We start from the raw sequence: 16,473 nt of genomic DNA on the forward strand, positions 1-16,473 counted from the left end.
TATATAGACACTGGAGGGGGCTAGGGTTACACAGAGTCGGTTACAAGGGAGGAGATCTACATATCCGTATTGCCAAGCTTGCCTTCCACGCCAAGGAGAGTCCCATCCGGACACGGGACGAAGTCTTCAATCTTATATCTTCATAGTCCAACAGTCCGGCTAAAGTATATAGTCCGGCTGTCCGAGGACCCCCTAATCCAGGACTCCCTCAAGCATCCACACTGGTGTGGAAGAGTAAGTAGCCATGTTCCTCCATGTTGTTGGTCATAACCAGAGGTTTAGGGTTATGCACAACACATTTAGGAGATCAATGGAGACCATTTCCACGTACTTCAAGCAAGTGTTGTATACCGTTAATGAACTCGGAGGAGAGATGATCAGGTCACCAGCCGACCAGACTCCTAGCAAAATTTTAGCCCAAGATGGTATCCATACTTCAAGGTGAGCACTAACAGTATGTATTGATATGCTTGTATTGTTCTACCATTGCCATAACACCATCTTGTAATGCCATTTCAGGATTGCATTGGGGCAATAGATGGTACTCATGTCATTGCCAGAGTGTTGAGGTCACAATCTGCAGCATATAGGGGTAGAAAGCACTACGAAAGCCAGAATGTTGTTGCTGTTGTTGACTTCGATTTGAAGTCATATGTGCTGGCTGGCTGGGAAGGGTCAACACATGATGCTAACATTCTAAGTGACAACATGAGTCGACCTTGATGGCATCAATATCCCCGATGGCAAGTTCTACCTAGGAGATGTTGGCTATGCATGTCGGCCCGGTGTTCTTCCACCCTTAAGGAAAATAGGTATCATCTGAACGAGTTCGCTGGTAGGAACTATCCTAGGACTCCATGGGAACTATTTAATCTCGGACACTCCATCCTTAGAGTTACGATTGAGAGGGCATTTGGAGCTCTGAAGAATAGGTTTAAGATCCTGAATCAGAAGCCATTCCACACTTTCCCCACCCAGGTTAAGCTTGTTCTTACTTGTTGCATTCTGCATAACTGAATTCTACAATGGGGTTGTGATGAACTAGTGTCATGGGAGGAAGAGGTGAGCCTGTCGATGTTGTCAGCTCCGGCCATGGTATGGTTGTTGGGGAACGTAGTATTTCAAAAAAAATCCTACGATCACGCAAGATCTATCTAGGAGATGCATAGCAACGAGACGGGAGAGTGTGTCCACGTACCCTCATAGACCGAAAGCGGAAGCGTTTAGTAACGCGGTTGATGTAGTCGAACGTCTTCATGATTCATCTGATCCAAGTACGTTCAGCACACGTTCAGCACGATGACGTCCCTTGAGCTCTTGATCCAGTTGAGGACGAGGGAGAGTTCCATCAGCATGACAGCGTGGTGACGGTGATGATGAAGTTACCGGTGCAGGGCTTCGCCTAAGCACTACGACGATATGACCGAGATGTGTAACTGTGGAAGGGGGCACCGCACACAGCTAAGACAAATCTTGGAGTGCCTTTGGGGTGCCCCCTCCCACGTATATAAAGGATGGAGGGAGAGAGGTCGGCGCTCTAGGGGCGCGCCAAGAGTATGGAGTCCTACTAGGACTTCCAAGTCCTAGCAGGAATCCCTTTCCTTTTCGGAGTAGGAGAGAAGGAAAGAGGGAAAGAGAGAGGGAGTAGGAAAGGCAAGGGGGGCGCCGCCCCCTTCCCCTAGTCCAATTCAGACCCATGGGGGCCGGGGGGTGCCACCTCCCCTTGGCCCGCCTCCTCTTTTCCCGTATGGCCCAATAAGGCCCATTACTTCTCCCGGTGAATTCCTATAACCCCTCGGTACTCCAAAAAACACCCGAATCACTCGGAACCTTTCCGATGTCCGAATATAGCCTTACAATATATGAATCTTTACCTCTCGACCATTTTGAGACTCCTCGTCATGTCCGTGATCTCATCTGGGACTCCGAACAAACTTCGGTCATCAAATCACATAACTCATAATACAAATCGTCATCGAACGTTAAGCGTGCGGACCCTACGGGTTCGAGAACTATGTAGACATGACCGAGACACATCTCCGGTCAATAACCAATAGCGGAACCTGGATGCTCATATTGGCTCCTACATATTCTACGAAGATCTTTATCGGTCAAACGGCATAACAACATACGTCATTCCCTTTGTCATCGGTATGTTACTTGCCTGAGATTCGATCGTCGGTATCATCATACCTAGTTCAATCTCGTTACCAGCAAGTCTCTTTACTCGTTCCGTAATGCATCATCCCGTAACTAACTCATTAGTCATATTGCTTGCAAGGCTTATAGTGATGTGCATTACCGAGAGGGCCCAGAGATACCTCTCCGATACTCGGAGTGACAAATCCTAATCTCGATCTATGCCAACTCAACAAACACCATCGGAGACACCTGTAGAGCATCTTTATAATCACCCAGTTATGTTGTGACGTTTGATAGCACACAAGGTGTTCCTCCGGTATTCGGGAGTTGCATAATCTCATAGTTAGAGGAATATGTATAAGTCATGAAGAAAGCAATAGCAATAAACTTAACGATCATAATGCTAAGCTAACGGATGGGTCTTGTCCATCACATCATTCTCTAATGATGTGACCCCGTTGATCAAATGACAACACATGTCTATGGTCAGGAAACTTAACCATCTTTGATTAACGAGCTAGTCTAGTAGAGGCATACTAGGGACACTTTGTTTGTCTATGTATTCACACATGTACTAAGTTTCCAGTTAATACAATTCTAGCATGAACAATAAACATTTATCATGATATAATGAAATATAAATAACAACTTTGTCATTGCCTCTAGGGCATATTTCCTTCAATGGTGGTATTTGACAACGAAGCCTGAAAGAACAAAAGGATGAAGTGCACACAGACAATATGGGATAACCGAGGTCAAACAAGAACATCAGCATAATAAGAAGAGGACGAGGATGGACTTCCAACAAGTTTGGCATCGATGAACTTTTCCCTATTGAGCCATTTGATTGTTATATTTGTACTGATATTTGTTAGTAGCTAGGATAAACTCGATTTGTTTCCTAGCTAGGACTGAAACTATCTTCAGATCGTGCATGGTAAGGTCACCACTAGCAAGAAGTGGTGGTAGCACCTTATGCAGCTTGCAATCAAACATCGTGTAGTTTGTGCGCCCAATGCAACGCATGTAACAAAACGACGGGTCAATATTGGTTCCCTCATGCAGCCAACCTAAATGCGGGCAACCAAACTATGTGCAGACACTGATTTTTGGTCTGTTTTACCTCAGTCAGACCCATCTAAAACACATATGCAAAGAGGGGGAAAAATGGTGCAGGTAACCAAACACGCCCCAAGATTATCCCCTCCACCTCCTCTTCCACCCAGCGTCATTCCACTGTTGATGGCCATCCAGAATGATGTGGTTGCTCTATCATTACGATGGTCGAATACCTTCAGTTCTGGTCTTCTATTCTGTTCTAGGAGCATCTCCAATAGATGATGTAGATGTAAAAATAACTAACTTTTACATCTCCAAGGTATGAAAACACACCTTCAACAGATGACGCAGATGTAAAAAAAATTACATCACCTGCTCCAAGTGATGTAAAATACAACACTTGTAGATGCAAATTTACACCTCCAATCGCCGGAGATGTAACCCAGATGCAAAACGACAAGTCGCACGGCAACCCAACCGCTTTGAAATTTCCCCTCCCCTACCTCGACTGGACGCCTACCTTGATCCCCCGCCAGCCCGCCGCACCCCGCCGCCGGCAGATCCCGCCTCCCCACCCCCGCCGCCCAACGCCTCTAAATCATCGTCGTTTCGCCGCTCCGCCGTTGCCGCCCGCCACGCCATTTGAAGCTCGCGCGCCGCCCTGCTGGTCGTCTCCAAGCTCACTAGTTGCCCGTTGTCCGTCTCCAAGCTCGGTTGCCGCCCAACCGCTCGTCCTCAAGCTCGCCCGCCGCCCCACCACGTCCTCAAGCTCAGCCGCCGCCGATCGTCTCGATCCGTCGCCGCCATGCCGCCGAACAAGTTTTACATCATCTATTATACATCATCTGTTGGGGACAAGTTTTACACCACCAAAAACACATCATCTGTTGGAGTTGGCTCTTTTTTGAGATGTAAAAAGCATTTTTCTGATGATGTAAATTATGCAACACCTGGTTTTACATAACATCATCTGGAGATGCTCTAATCTTGCATCGTTCTGTTTGAGCATCGTTTGAAATTCGAAACTGAAACCGCCCCCTGCCGCAGGTCACCAAAACCAAAGGGGGGAAACGGAAACCCCACCAAAGCCTTCTCTCCCCTTCGTTCTATTCACTCCGTCGCTCGGCACCCTAGTAGACAACAAACAAGCGGGGCAAGAACATGGCGATCGCGATCTCGCAGGAGGCCTTCGATGACATGGTCCGGGAGAACATGGAGGACCTCGGAATGGACCCCGACGAGGCCCTCGCCGACGCCGTCGACGCCCTCACCCTCCAGGGCGCCAACCTCTCCGGTACCCACGAACCCACTCCCCGTCCTCTCCAGGGCTTCAGATCTCTGATCTTTCTGACTCGCGTGACCACGCGGTGGACTGACCCTCTCGCCGCATCCTTCAGGGATCATCAGGCGCGTACCTGGGGACGCCGCGGCGGAGGAGGTGAATCCGGTGATGCGGTTGCTGGACGAGCTGAAGGCCTCCTCCAGCGGCCGGTCGGGGGAGGATCTTGACAGGCTGGTCTCTTTGCTCGACGAGTTGCTCGAGCTGTGCTCCGGCGAGGGGGCGGAGAATGCGGCCGTGGCGGCGCGGAACGGTGGCGTGGAGGCGCTCGTCTCCCTGTGCGCTTCGGCTGGGGTTACGCAGGAGGGGCTGCTTGCTTCGGGCTTGAAGGCGCTGAGCTCCCTGATCCGTGGTATGTTGCTGCGTTCGCGAATGTTCTTGGCTAGGAGGATGTTCTATTGACTTTGCATTCCGCAGGATAGATGTGAGGGTTTTAATTTTCTCCATATGATCTAGCCATCTACCAGAACAGCATTCTCTTTTCGTTGTCTGACGTTTGGGGATGAACTCAATCCGCAGATGTTGGGAGCACTGAAAAGTTCAGGCAAAGCCAAGGGCCCAAAATTGTCATGGATATCTTGAAAGGAGCCCTGGAAAATTCAGATATACTGGATGGTGGTTTTAGTGTCGTGGCAATGGCATCTGCTGGCAATGAAGTTGTGAAAGACGCCTTTATGGACTTGAAGGTTGACGAACTCATTCTGGAGGTTATGAGGAACAAATCAAATAGTAAAGTGCAAAGCGTGTATGATGCCATACGTGTTCTGTTGACACCTGACGATAACCGAGTGGTGGCTTCTCAAGTATGTCCTATGTGCTTGTAGAATTATGTCAAGAGTTAACCTAATTTTACATTAGCAAGTGCATCATTTTGATTTGCACATTTATTACTCGGTTTGAATTCAACAATCATGAAATTAGTTTACCGGAGATAAATCCATATGGGGAAATTATATTGAGTTATAACAAAGTGTTGTCTGTATGAGATGCATAGGAAGCTAAATTAGGTGTTAAAATAGAAATTTGATAGCTTTATTTTAATTGCAATCCACAGTCCAACATGATGTATAGATAATGGTGGACGTCTCAATGTAGTTAGATTTCGTATCCGTAAAAACATGTTGACATGAACTATTGGTGATGCTTAGATACTAGACAGAATGTTCACAAGAAATAATAGCCAACGTGGTATGACATGGTTTCATGTTTTGAACATTCTGGTTTCTCAATGTCATCAGCACATGTACATCTTGCATTCTTGCTTGCATCACTGTAATTTACTTATATATCACCCAATGTATTTGATTTTAATATGTTCAGTTTATGACTTAATTATAAACTCGTGTACCTTAATAATTTGTCTGTTAAGGAGTTAGGCCTTCTTGTATGAATGAAGTTTGGATCCAAAGAGATGAAATTGACAGACTTGTGATGCAGGTATATGGATATTCACGGAAATTTGCAGAAATTGGCGTCGCAGAAGTTCTTGTCGTTGCACTCCGCGAGCAAGTTGCTCCATCCAGCTTACCATCAGCTTGTGCTGCTTTGAAGGCAATTGCTGTTAATGTAAGAATAAACTACGATATATACATATCCCGTAACTGTTAGGTTATGGTTTCAATTTCTGCAGTAGCGAGGCTCCATTTTTTATGGGGTAATTTTTAGTATCATCAGTTTATAAACTTTATCTGGCCAGCAGAATAGGAATTGCAGGCAACTAGCGTACATGAAAAGCTTGATGTTCATAAAATTTCCGGCATGTTATTGCTCTTCGTTTTACTTTTGGTCCTGTGTATCAAAAACTTATTTCCTATATGCCTATATGGAATTGTGATAATAAAGAAAACAAGTCATTTATCCTGAATGCTTATGAAAACATCACCATATTTAGTTTTTGTGTCACCACAGGAAGAAATATGCCGTTCCATATCTGAAAATGGTGGGATTGATGTGCTTCTTAAGTGCATCGATGAGGCTGGTGTACAAAAGAACAAGGTTATAGCAAAATCTTGCTGCTCTTTGCTGTCTAAGGTATGGTAGTATGGCACAGCGCTGCAACATCACTGTACCACAGGAATCCCTTCTTTTTGTATGAGAACAATCCTACTTCAGTTAAATCAAACTTACATCACATTCTGCATGAAGCTGGCTGGAAGTGATGCAAACAAGGCCAATATCATTCAGCAAGATGGTTTTGACAAGTTCTTGAAGTTAGCGTCCAGATTTTCTGAAGACCCGTCAGTAATACAGGAGGTAATACACACAAATATGCAATACTGAAGAATCCGTATACTGTATGTGCCACTTCCATATCCTGTAACGAGCTAACTGAATGTGTAGGTAATGTCTATAGTGCAAGTCCTTACATTGCGGTCACCAGAACATGCAGCCCGTGCAGTCGCGCTAGGCTACGGCAATCTGGCCATACAGACAATGCAAAAGTTCCCCTCCTCCGCGCTGACTCAGAAGCAAGCATGCCTTATGATTCGCAATCTCGTGGTCAGAAACCCTGAAAACAGGTACGATGTAGAAGGCACATCCCTCCGAAATCTACAGCTGCAGCTGGTTTTTATTCCCAATGTGCTGTGCTCATGCTTCTACTTTCTTCTCCTCAACGCTTGTTTTTACCACCGCAGGACGATCTTGCTCAACGAAGGTGTGGAGAAGCTGATCAGGAAAGCCAAGGCAATACATGGAAGCTGCAAAGCTGCCGCCACAGATGCCCTGAGAGACCTGGGCTTGGACAACTACAATGCGTAGAAACATAGATAGCCTACCGTGTGTAAAGTTTGCCTGTCTGAGGACGTTTTAGAAGAATATATGTTGTGTTTGGGTTCATAGAACTGGGCTGCCACGGTTGTGTCTGCTTCTGGTCCCATTTTTGTGGGAATTTTGAATTGTGTGGTTACATGGTCGTGGTTACATGGTCTGGTTACGTACGCTATGTTCGAAGTTTTAACCAATGAACAGAAATATCGTGGCCTGCTGCATGAACTAGCTCGAAAAAATCGCCATCCGGTTCTTGAATTGCTGATGCGTCACATATGGGCACAACTAACTTGTTTGGACTGGGTACTTGTTTAGATTGGATACTTCAAATTCATCTGCATAGATTTACGACAATTGTTGAGTATAATGTTTATTAGGAAAGACGAGATAGACTAGGATTTGTTTTGGCTTGTCTTGTACTTCAAGTAGATGATTGTACTCCTATATATATATATGCCCACGAGGCTCAAGCAATACAACGATATATTCCACCAATCCCTCTCTTTCCCTTTCTAACATGATACCAATCCCTCTCTTTCCCTTTCTAACATGGTATCAGTTTCCGGGTTCTAAACCCTAGCCTCCGCCGCTTCCGCACCCGCGCGCCGCCCTTGGGGCGGTCGGCCTCCATGACCGCCGCCGGGGGCCGCGCCGCCCGTACCTAGGGTTCGTCCGCCGGCCGTGTTGGCCGGCTGCCCTAGAGAGTCCTTTTTTTCCGATCCTTTGATCCGGGTTTTCTCTCTCTCACCGGTCGCTTTGATCGGCGTCTACTTTTTGGTTTTCCGGTCTATGTGATCCGGTTTGCGTCGCCCACCGCCGCCGTCGACCCCGTGCGCCTTTAATCCAACACCGGCGCGATCGGCCGTCTTCTTCACCGACCCGGTAGCCTCGCGCGTCGTCCGCGCGTCTGCCCGTCGGTCGCCCCGACCAGGCGGCCTCGCGCGTCGTCCGTGTGTCGGCCTGCCGGTCGCCCCGACCCGGCGGCCTCGCGTCATGCGGCGGCCCTTCACCGCCGCCATTCGCGCGCCGGCCCGCCCGTCGATCTACGCCGGTCGTCACCGCCCTGCTCCGACCGGGACTCCTGCATCACCCCGACCCGGCGGCCTCGCGGCATGCTGCGGCCAATCATAGCCGCCCTGCCGCCCGCCGCCGCCGGCTTCATCTCGGACTCTGCCGCCACCGCGCCTCCACCGAGCGGCGTCCCCGACCTCGCGCGCGATCGGATTGATCACCCGCACGCCGCCGCGATCCGCCTCATCTACGCCGTGCGACCGACCTGGCCCGTCGCTTGCGCGCGCCTCCGCAGGCCCCGTGAAGACCGTCCCGAGTTCAGCGCGCCCCTCTACCGATCGAGCAACGGGCTGCCGCTGCGTCGCCCCGTCGGGCCGCAGCACGGCCGCCCAGTGGTTCTTCTCCCGGCTGCACCGACCCGCGTCACCGCTGCGTCGCCCCTTCGGGCCGTAGTACCGCGGCCCGCGGTCCACCGCCGCCCAGAGGCCGTCCGCTCCAGGTCGTCCCCGTGGCAGCACCGACCCTCGCGCCGCCACTGCGTCGCCCCGTCGGGCCGTCGCGAGCGTGGCACGCGGTCCACGCTGCCGTCCAGAGGCCGTCCCCGCGGTTGCACCGGCCCGCGCTCCTCCGTCGCGCCGCCCCTTCGGGCTGTCGCGCCGCAGCCCGCGGTCCCTGTCGCCGCCCCGAGGTCTTCCCGCCGTCACCCCGACCTGCCCGCCGCCGCTGCGTCTCCCCTTCGGGTCGTAGCGCGGCGGCCCACGGTCCACTTCGTCGTCCACGCGCGTTGACTTTCCGTGGTATGTGTCGCGCCGCCTCCCTTGGCGCGTGAACGCCACCGTCCGCGCCCGTCTTCGTCATGCCGTCGGGTTCTTCGCCTACTTCGAGCACCGCCGCCGCGCTCCTAACCTAGCCGCTGTCGCCGCCGTCAGGCCGCCGCCGCCGCCTGTCCACCTCCTTCGTCTTTGTCCAGCACCAGCCCGTCGCCAGCGTCGCCGTCATCTACCCCGACCACTTCGTCTACTCCGACAACCGCGGGCGACATCGGCCTCGCGCTGATTGGCGCCGATACCGTCGTCGAGTTCTTCTCTGCTGGCCCATCTGACTTCTCCAACATGGCGTACAGCTCGTGCAGGTCCCTCATATATGCATGCCCGGTGCTGGCAACACCGATGCGTGCCTTCGTCCACGACGTGTCCCCGGGCCTGGCAAGCCTGGTGCGGCGCTTCGTCAACTTCTTCTTCGTCCTTCTACGCATGCCCGGTGCTGGCAACACCGGTGCGTGCCTTCGTCCACGATGTATCCCCGGGCTTGGCAAACCCGTCGCGACGCGTCGTCAACAACATCTTCTTCCCGGCGCACCACTACTTCGACACCACTGCGCCCATGCTAACTCGGCGCCCCCTTGCGCCCGCGGCTCCACGGCGACTTCCTCGACACCGGCCACCCCGACTCGACATCGACCCCGGCATTCTTCGCACGGCTACCTCGACCACGGCTCCACCACCCACGCTCTCGACTACATCGACAAACGGCACAAAGGGCTACCGCCTGCTTGAGCAACCTCGTCGGTTTTCACTCCAGCCACAACTCTGCGATGCGTCGACCGCTACGACTGTGGGGGGGGGGGGGTCCGTCGGCTTGCCTTCGGATTCTTCTCCAGTCTCACCGTCTGCGTCGCTACCGTTGTGACTGCGGGGGATGTTGAGTATAATGTTTATTAGGAAAGACGAGATAGACTAGGATTTGTTCTGGCTTGTTTTGTACTTCAAGTAGATGATTGTACTCCTATATAAATGCCCACGAGGCTCAAGCAATACAACGACATATTCCACCAATCCCCCTCTCTCTCCCTTTCTAACAACAATGGCCAACTATTCTCTAGTCTGAATCTTGAACGGTGTGGCACCTCTGGTTGTCGAATTCGTCATGTGTCATTCCTATCTGAATTATGCAGTGTCATTTTTTTACATCAAAATTATGCGGTGTCATTGCACGTAAAGGTCGGCACCATTCAACTGGGGAGGTGTTTGTTTCGTCAGTTTTTGGCCGGGACCTGATTACAGCAATATCCATTACCGTTACGTGTGTTTGGTTTGAGTCGGGCTGAAATCCCAAACCGCGTGATCGGTTACCGCGCTATACAAAAACGATTACGCCCACACCTGGCCGTTAAGCGATCCCATCCCCAATCCACCTTTCTGCCCACGTCTGTTTCCTCTTCTTCCTCAACATCTTTTGCGTCTGCCTCGCACGAGCCACCATGGCCGCCGTTGTCACCGTACCACCAGGGCTGTCGTCCACCGCCGCGGTCGCGTCTGCTGCAGCCGTACCACCATGGCTGCCGTCCACTACTGCGGCCGCCTCCGTTGCCGCCGTACCACCACGGCCGTCTCCATTGCCGTTGTGCCGCCGGCCGCCGCAGCAAATCTGTCCTCAAACCACGCGTGCAACGTCCTCAGGTCTTGGTCGTGGAGCAGGAGAATCACGCAGGGGCAACCCTAATCGCAGTTTTCTTTTCTCATCTCTTGGTTACCGTTACCTGAGTGAGTGAATCAAACAAACCAGCGACAGTCCCATTACAGCCGCAAATGCGGGGTAAGTCGTGAGTTCCGCAGCTCTGGGTGAGAATTCCATACTTTAACAAATTAGATAGATGATATTTTGAAGGGAGAAATCCGCTTTCAAGAAAAAGATCTTTACTTCACACAATCTCGATTTGAATTATCATTTGGTGAACCGGGCATCTCGGACAAAGCCTCATTACGTTAACGGAGCCCCAACCAAACACCTCCTGGGTGGTTTTGGTAGGGTTCTTGGGGGCTCCAAATGCATGGGCCAAGTGCAAAGATAAGCAAACGGAACGTAAAAAGACATGTCGTGTTGTCGACAATGTTTCATCAACTCTCGCAAAATGTGTTTTGCCAAAAGAAGTTGTCGAGATATCCAAGAGTTCAAAGTCAACGAAAGACATTTCTTTCGACAGCATTGCTACCACTTCTATACCAACACAAAAGGTTCAGGTGCCCCCATTGTTTTCAGCCGTCCACTGGGAGTTATTTCTCCCGTCCAAACTCCATCAGTATAACTGCAAAGAATGAAACATCAAGTCAAAATGCATAGACAAACTACAAGCCCGGCGAAATAATTGCAGTAGGTTCTAAGAATAACCTGAAGTTTTTCACAGGGCAGCTCCCAGCATGTGTGACAGATGAAACAATGGGAAGGCGCACTTGGGGCATCAGTTTTTATCCTACAACAACGACAAAAAACATCAGTTACACAGAGAGAAAAAAAGAATCTGGTCTGGTCCACATGTTTCACAACATCAGCATTTTGCGGCCAAATAGTTCATTATCTATTGTTTCTGTGCTCAAAGGTCTAAACCAAAGAATTTAAATGGCGATGGATGTGGTATTAGGAAAGTACTTCATCACTTTTCTCTGAACTTGCTGCCAATACTTCATCACTTTTCTCTGAACTTCCTGACGTCTCGAACATCTTGGAAAATGCCTTCCGCTCCAGATTACGTCTGTCAGTAACCTGGGGTAATCACGGATGACAAGTCAGCAACATCTTGTATGAACAGTCATTAGTCCCAAAATTCATAACCGCAATGAACTAACCTTCTTCTTTGCAGCAGCCAGCTCCCGTTTGATTCCTCCTGAGGATCAGAAGTACAAAATCCAACATTCTTAGCTGCAAATGGGAAAAAATGTACTAATAGTCAATGAGGGGGCAATAGGATATACAAACCATCGTTTGGCTCCAACTCCAACGCACGCTGGAAGCTCTCAACTGCAGCATCGATATTCTTGAGTGCCATGCGTGCCTGCATTCCAATACCTTATTATTGACAAGCAAAGTTTGAAGATGACGAGCAGCCAGTAATATTTAATATTCCCAGCACCAACACGCCAATGATTATAAATAATATTGCACCACGGATAGCAGAATGTAAGTTTTACCCCCTCTGTTCCAAACTACTTGTCATGGTTTTAGTTCAAAACCACGATAAGTATTTTGGAATGGAGGGAGTAGAATGTAGTGCGCATAGACATAAAAAGATGCTCAAGTGGCACAGATGCACATCTTCAATTTTTTGACAGAAATGCACATCTTCATGTCCAACATATAAAGTAAGATGTACTCAACGATGAACACATGCAAATAAGCCAGTTTGATTTCACATAAATGCAAGTAGTTTGACCGTACAAGTGTAACACAGGGAAGCTAAACTGTGCTGGTCATAGTTTTGTCAAAACATGTTTGTGGTGCATATAATTTCTGCAACATTTGGTCCGTGGATAGTATATTACATGGAAGTTTAACACTGACCTGTCCTTGACGGAAAAAAGCTTTTGCGTTGCCCTCCGTTTCACGCAGTGCAAAGTCTGCATCTAACAAAGCACCCTCCACATCTCCCAGCTTCAGTTTGCATGCCTGAAGAAGTTACAGGTGACTTCCATATACTAGGAAGAGACAATGATTTTACAAGGAAAAAAAAACTCTAAATTCACATGAGGAAACACAAATGATGTACCAAATAGAATTTCTCTAAATGTAGTACTATAGAGGGACATGCATTTGTGATCTGTTCATGAACAAGTCGCAGAAAGTTAAAACTTACAGAACTATTTGTGAGTATAATTGACTTTGTTTTCCGCAGGGCTGAGCTGTTCTCTGCACATTAATAGGTTGTTAGGATTAGCAAGTAAAATGCACCTCTATCCATAAGCACCTTAACAAAAGCAAACAGTGATAAGAAACAAAAGAACAGCTACCTTGATCTATCTCTTCTTTCTCCCAGCAAATATCTAAATACCGCATAGCTTTTCTGTACTTTCTGAGTGCAGCCTTGTAATCATGTTTCTGTAGAGAGGCAGAAACTTCAGTTGTAAGTTCCGAACAGGAAACAAGTTAAGTGTAGAATTTTTACAATAGAAGACGATATATTTACCCATTTTATTAGTGCATCTACGCTTTAACCAAAGAAATTGGCAAATACATATTATTAATACATTATATGCAACGACAATGAACACTTTCTCATGTGAACCAAATAAAATTATAGCAAAAATATGAACAGGAAGTGCAGTCCATTGAGCAATCCGAACCTTAAAATTTTCATTCCCGAAAGACTTTGCAGAATCAACGGCATTAATCCACCACAAAACGTCTGCAGGCTTTTCATCGAGGTCAATAGGCCAATCAGGATACATATCGCCATCTTTGAAGAAATTTGCAACTCCTTCAGTTGAACCTTCTGGCAGTTCCCCACAATCAACAATAACAATATCATCAGTTGGAAGGTCAGCTTCTCCAGCACAAACATGCTCCATTGCACGAACCACTCCCATCCCTTTTACAACCCTCCCGAAGACAACATGTTTCCCATCAAGGTGTGGTGTTCGGGTGGTAGTGATGAAAAACTGAGATCCATTTGTGTTGGGACCAGAATTTGCCATTGATAACATCCCTTTCCTCTCATGCTTCAAAACAAAATTCTCATCCTCAAAATTCAATCCATATATTGACTCGCCCCCAGTTCCATCACCAGCAGTTATATCTCCACCTTGCACCATAAAACCCTTGATGATACGATGAAAAGATGAGCCCTGAAGAGTAAAAGTTACACAAAAATAAGTACTTGAAGGTTTAAAGATCCCGTACTTTACAGAAGTAAAAGGTATCCTGCAGTGGTCCCCAAAGGAAAAAATCATTGCTACCATGAAGAATAACCAACTCTAATTATATAACAAAGGCTTGTCTTGGCCATTCTTTCAGAAAATAAAGAATTATAAACTTAAATTCAGACGTTAGGATAATGCTAACTCTGTACAGTTAACATCAAAATTACCACCATTCTCTTACTAGAAAATGGAAAGCAATTTGGTGGCTGCAAATGAAAGCGACGCAATCTTGCCTTCTGTCTACGAAAGAAATGGGCAATAGAGGATAGCCAACATGTGTTAGTCTCTGCCACTATGAAGCAAACGGTACAAAAGTGCCGTTATCCAAAGTTGGATCTCTGTCGCTCCAACAGTTAAGTGGGAGACTTATCACTACTTCAATAATGCTCTGCTCCACTTATGTGTTTCTGCCACATTATCATCCCAATTCATGGTTGAAGTCAAAGACCCTAAGCTTTAAAATGCCAAGTTTCACTTAAGCATGTTAACTTATTTACCAGTTCAGAACTATCACCAGAAAATAGTAAATCCACATTGACCACATAATATTATTTTGCAACCACTCAGTTTGTCCTTGACTGGGACACTTGAAGCACAAAACAACTAATGCAGAGCTAGGTCTACTTGGTTCTGACAGATCCTGCTTCAAGGATAATCTACAACCAAATTGTGCCAAGAAAAAATTGCCAGAGGCTGAGACCATATATGCAGTTGGTGAGACTTGACATATGTCCAAAATTAGAAAAATCACAAGGTACTTTCTCTGCCTAATGAACTCCATATGACCACATAAAACCCTGTTTAACCATACCAGAATCCCTTTTCATAGTCCACTATTCTATTGCCAACCATACACACCCAGTTGGCCAAAAAACAAAAGAATCAGTTTTCCCACAAACTATGGTGCTTCCAATTTTCAGCAAGTGCATCAAGAGACCAGAAAGGCAGAAACAGAACCAAGTGTTGGCCATATTGTACCAGCACCAGTGGTGGGCACTAGTACATGAAGCATATTACCAGTAGTATGCCAAAGCAAGCATACATATACAGTTTAAAAGCAACAGGGCTAATCGGAAAGTTACAAGCACTAGTTATGCACACTGAAGAAAGCAGTAGCAGTAACAAAAACAGCAAAAGCAAAATCGCCCAATCAAAGCAAAAAGGCCTGCAAGGACTCATGTTTGGCTGATAAATCGCCAGCCATGGACAGAATCACAGTTCGCGCAATAGAACTACCCAACACGAAATCGATGAGCCGAGAACCGGGTTACCTGATACCGAACAATCTAAGCGACTGTGCGCAAACGCACATTTGACAGTGTTCGAAATCTAATTAATAGGAAGGGGGTCCCTCGCTCGAACACTCGCACCACTAAACCCAACCGGAACCCGAACATCTAGTACGAACTACTGTAGCACAGCTGCACAGGGGGGGTCAGACGGGATAAACCTTGTAGTGGAGCCGCGTGCCGGTGGCGGCGCTGACGCCCCTCTCCCCGGTGCAGAGCGCGCGGAAGTTCTCGGCCGTGCGCGGCACCACGGAGGCGTAGAGATCCATCACGATCCGGCCCTCCATCTCGCCGCCGATGCTGACGTCGAAGTAGCACCTCGGGTTGCTCACCTCCGCGGCGGCCGCCGCCGCCGGGGCCGGGGCCGCCGGAGCCGCGGCGCGCTCTCCCTCGCCCTCCATCGCCGCGCTGAGCGGGAGCAACCCTAGATGTACGGAGGGACTTCTCGGCGGTGGCGGCGCTGCGAGTAAAGCGAGGGGCGGCGTGCTTCGGGGAGAGCGAGGAGAGGAGAGTGGGGTGGTGCGGTGCTGCGCTTGCGTACGGTGGGTGGGGGCGTGGGGCAGTGTCAGTGTGGGTGTGTGTGGGTGATTCAAATAAGGAGGGAGGGGAACAGGAAAAAGGGGGACGGGGGTTTGGTTGGACAATTTTGTGATGGGCAGTGATAGGCGCCGGCAGTCCGGCCGAACGGTTGGCCGGACTAGCCCCAGCCGCCCGATCCCGCCACTACGAGTCGTTCGATCCCAGCGTTGACTTCTTCTCTCCCCCTTCCTCTCCACAACGCCCTATCGCCTGGATGTCCTCCCGACTGCCGGCCGTCACCCCCTCACTTGGACCTCCTCTCTCTGCCGCCCTCGCGCTGCTTGATGCCGCACTCGCCATCGGCCGCTGCGCTCGCCGCCGGTCGTCGCCGTCTTCTCTCATGTTTCTCGCCGGGATCCACGCATGCAGCAAAAACTCCGCCCCTATGGGATGCAGCTTCCCTCGCTGGTGATGGTCGCGGCTCCGGCAACGCCAGTCACCGATTGCAGCTCCGCGTCATGCTCGCCGCCGATGCTCGCCGTTGACACTCGCAACAAAAAAAAGTTGTCAAAAAATCAGCTCTGTGTCGCCGCACCCTGTTGAATCATTTTGAAAACCTGGTTCCAGCAAATTGAAGCCATGGTTGTAGCAAAAA

General features: G+C 49.0%; 2 protein-coding genes across 3 annotated transcripts; one reads left to right on the top strand and one right to left on the bottom strand.

The window, feature by feature from the left end:
* The first annotated feature begins 4,248 nt into the window (after positions 1 to 4,248).
* On the top strand, positions 4,249 to 7,567 carry LOC123145552 (armadillo repeat-containing protein 6). Its single transcript, XM_044564982.1, has 8 exons — positions 4,249 to 4,495; positions 4,599 to 4,892; positions 5,060 to 5,343; positions 5,978 to 6,106; positions 6,449 to 6,571; positions 6,686 to 6,793; positions 6,881 to 7,059; positions 7,177 to 7,567. The coding sequence occupies exons 1-8, from the start codon at positions 4,363 to 4,365 to the stop codon at positions 7,298 to 7,300; spliced, it is 1,374 nt and encodes a 457-aa protein (XP_044420917.1). The 5' UTR covers positions 4,249 to 4,362; the 3' UTR covers positions 7,301 to 7,567.
* Positions 7,568 to 11,178: 3,611 nt separating this feature from the next.
* LOC123145553 (peptidyl-prolyl cis-trans isomerase CYP40) lies at positions 11,179 to 15,876 on the bottom strand. Of its 2 annotated transcripts, none has more exons than XM_044564985.1 (10): positions 15,461 to 15,876; positions 13,435 to 13,935; positions 13,102 to 13,189; positions 12,948 to 13,000; positions 12,656 to 12,760; positions 12,074 to 12,149; positions 11,944 to 11,981; positions 11,780 to 11,860; positions 11,489 to 11,570; positions 11,179 to 11,405 (listed from the first exon to the last, which is right to left on the bottom strand). In XM_044564985.1, exons 1-9 carry the CDS (start codon positions 15,698 to 15,700, stop codon positions 11,559 to 11,561), a joined length of 1,194 nt encoding a protein of 397 aa, XP_044420920.1. In that variant the 5' UTR covers positions 15,701 to 15,876; the 3' UTR covers positions 11,179 to 11,405; positions 11,489 to 11,558. The 2 variants fall into 2 exon arrangements, with proteins under 2 accessions (XP_044420920.1, XP_044420918.1); XM_044564983.1 differs by having other exon boundaries at positions 11,747 to 11,860; positions 15,461 to 15,875.
* Positions 15,877 to 16,473: the final 597 nt, after the last annotated feature.

This window comes from Triticum aestivum, chromosome 6D (assembly GCF_018294505.1).
Source record: "Triticum aestivum cultivar Chinese Spring chromosome 6D, IWGSC CS RefSeq v2.1, whole genome shotgun sequence".
Lineage (NCBI taxonomy): Eukaryota > Viridiplantae > Streptophyta > Magnoliopsida > Poales > Poaceae > Triticum > Triticum aestivum.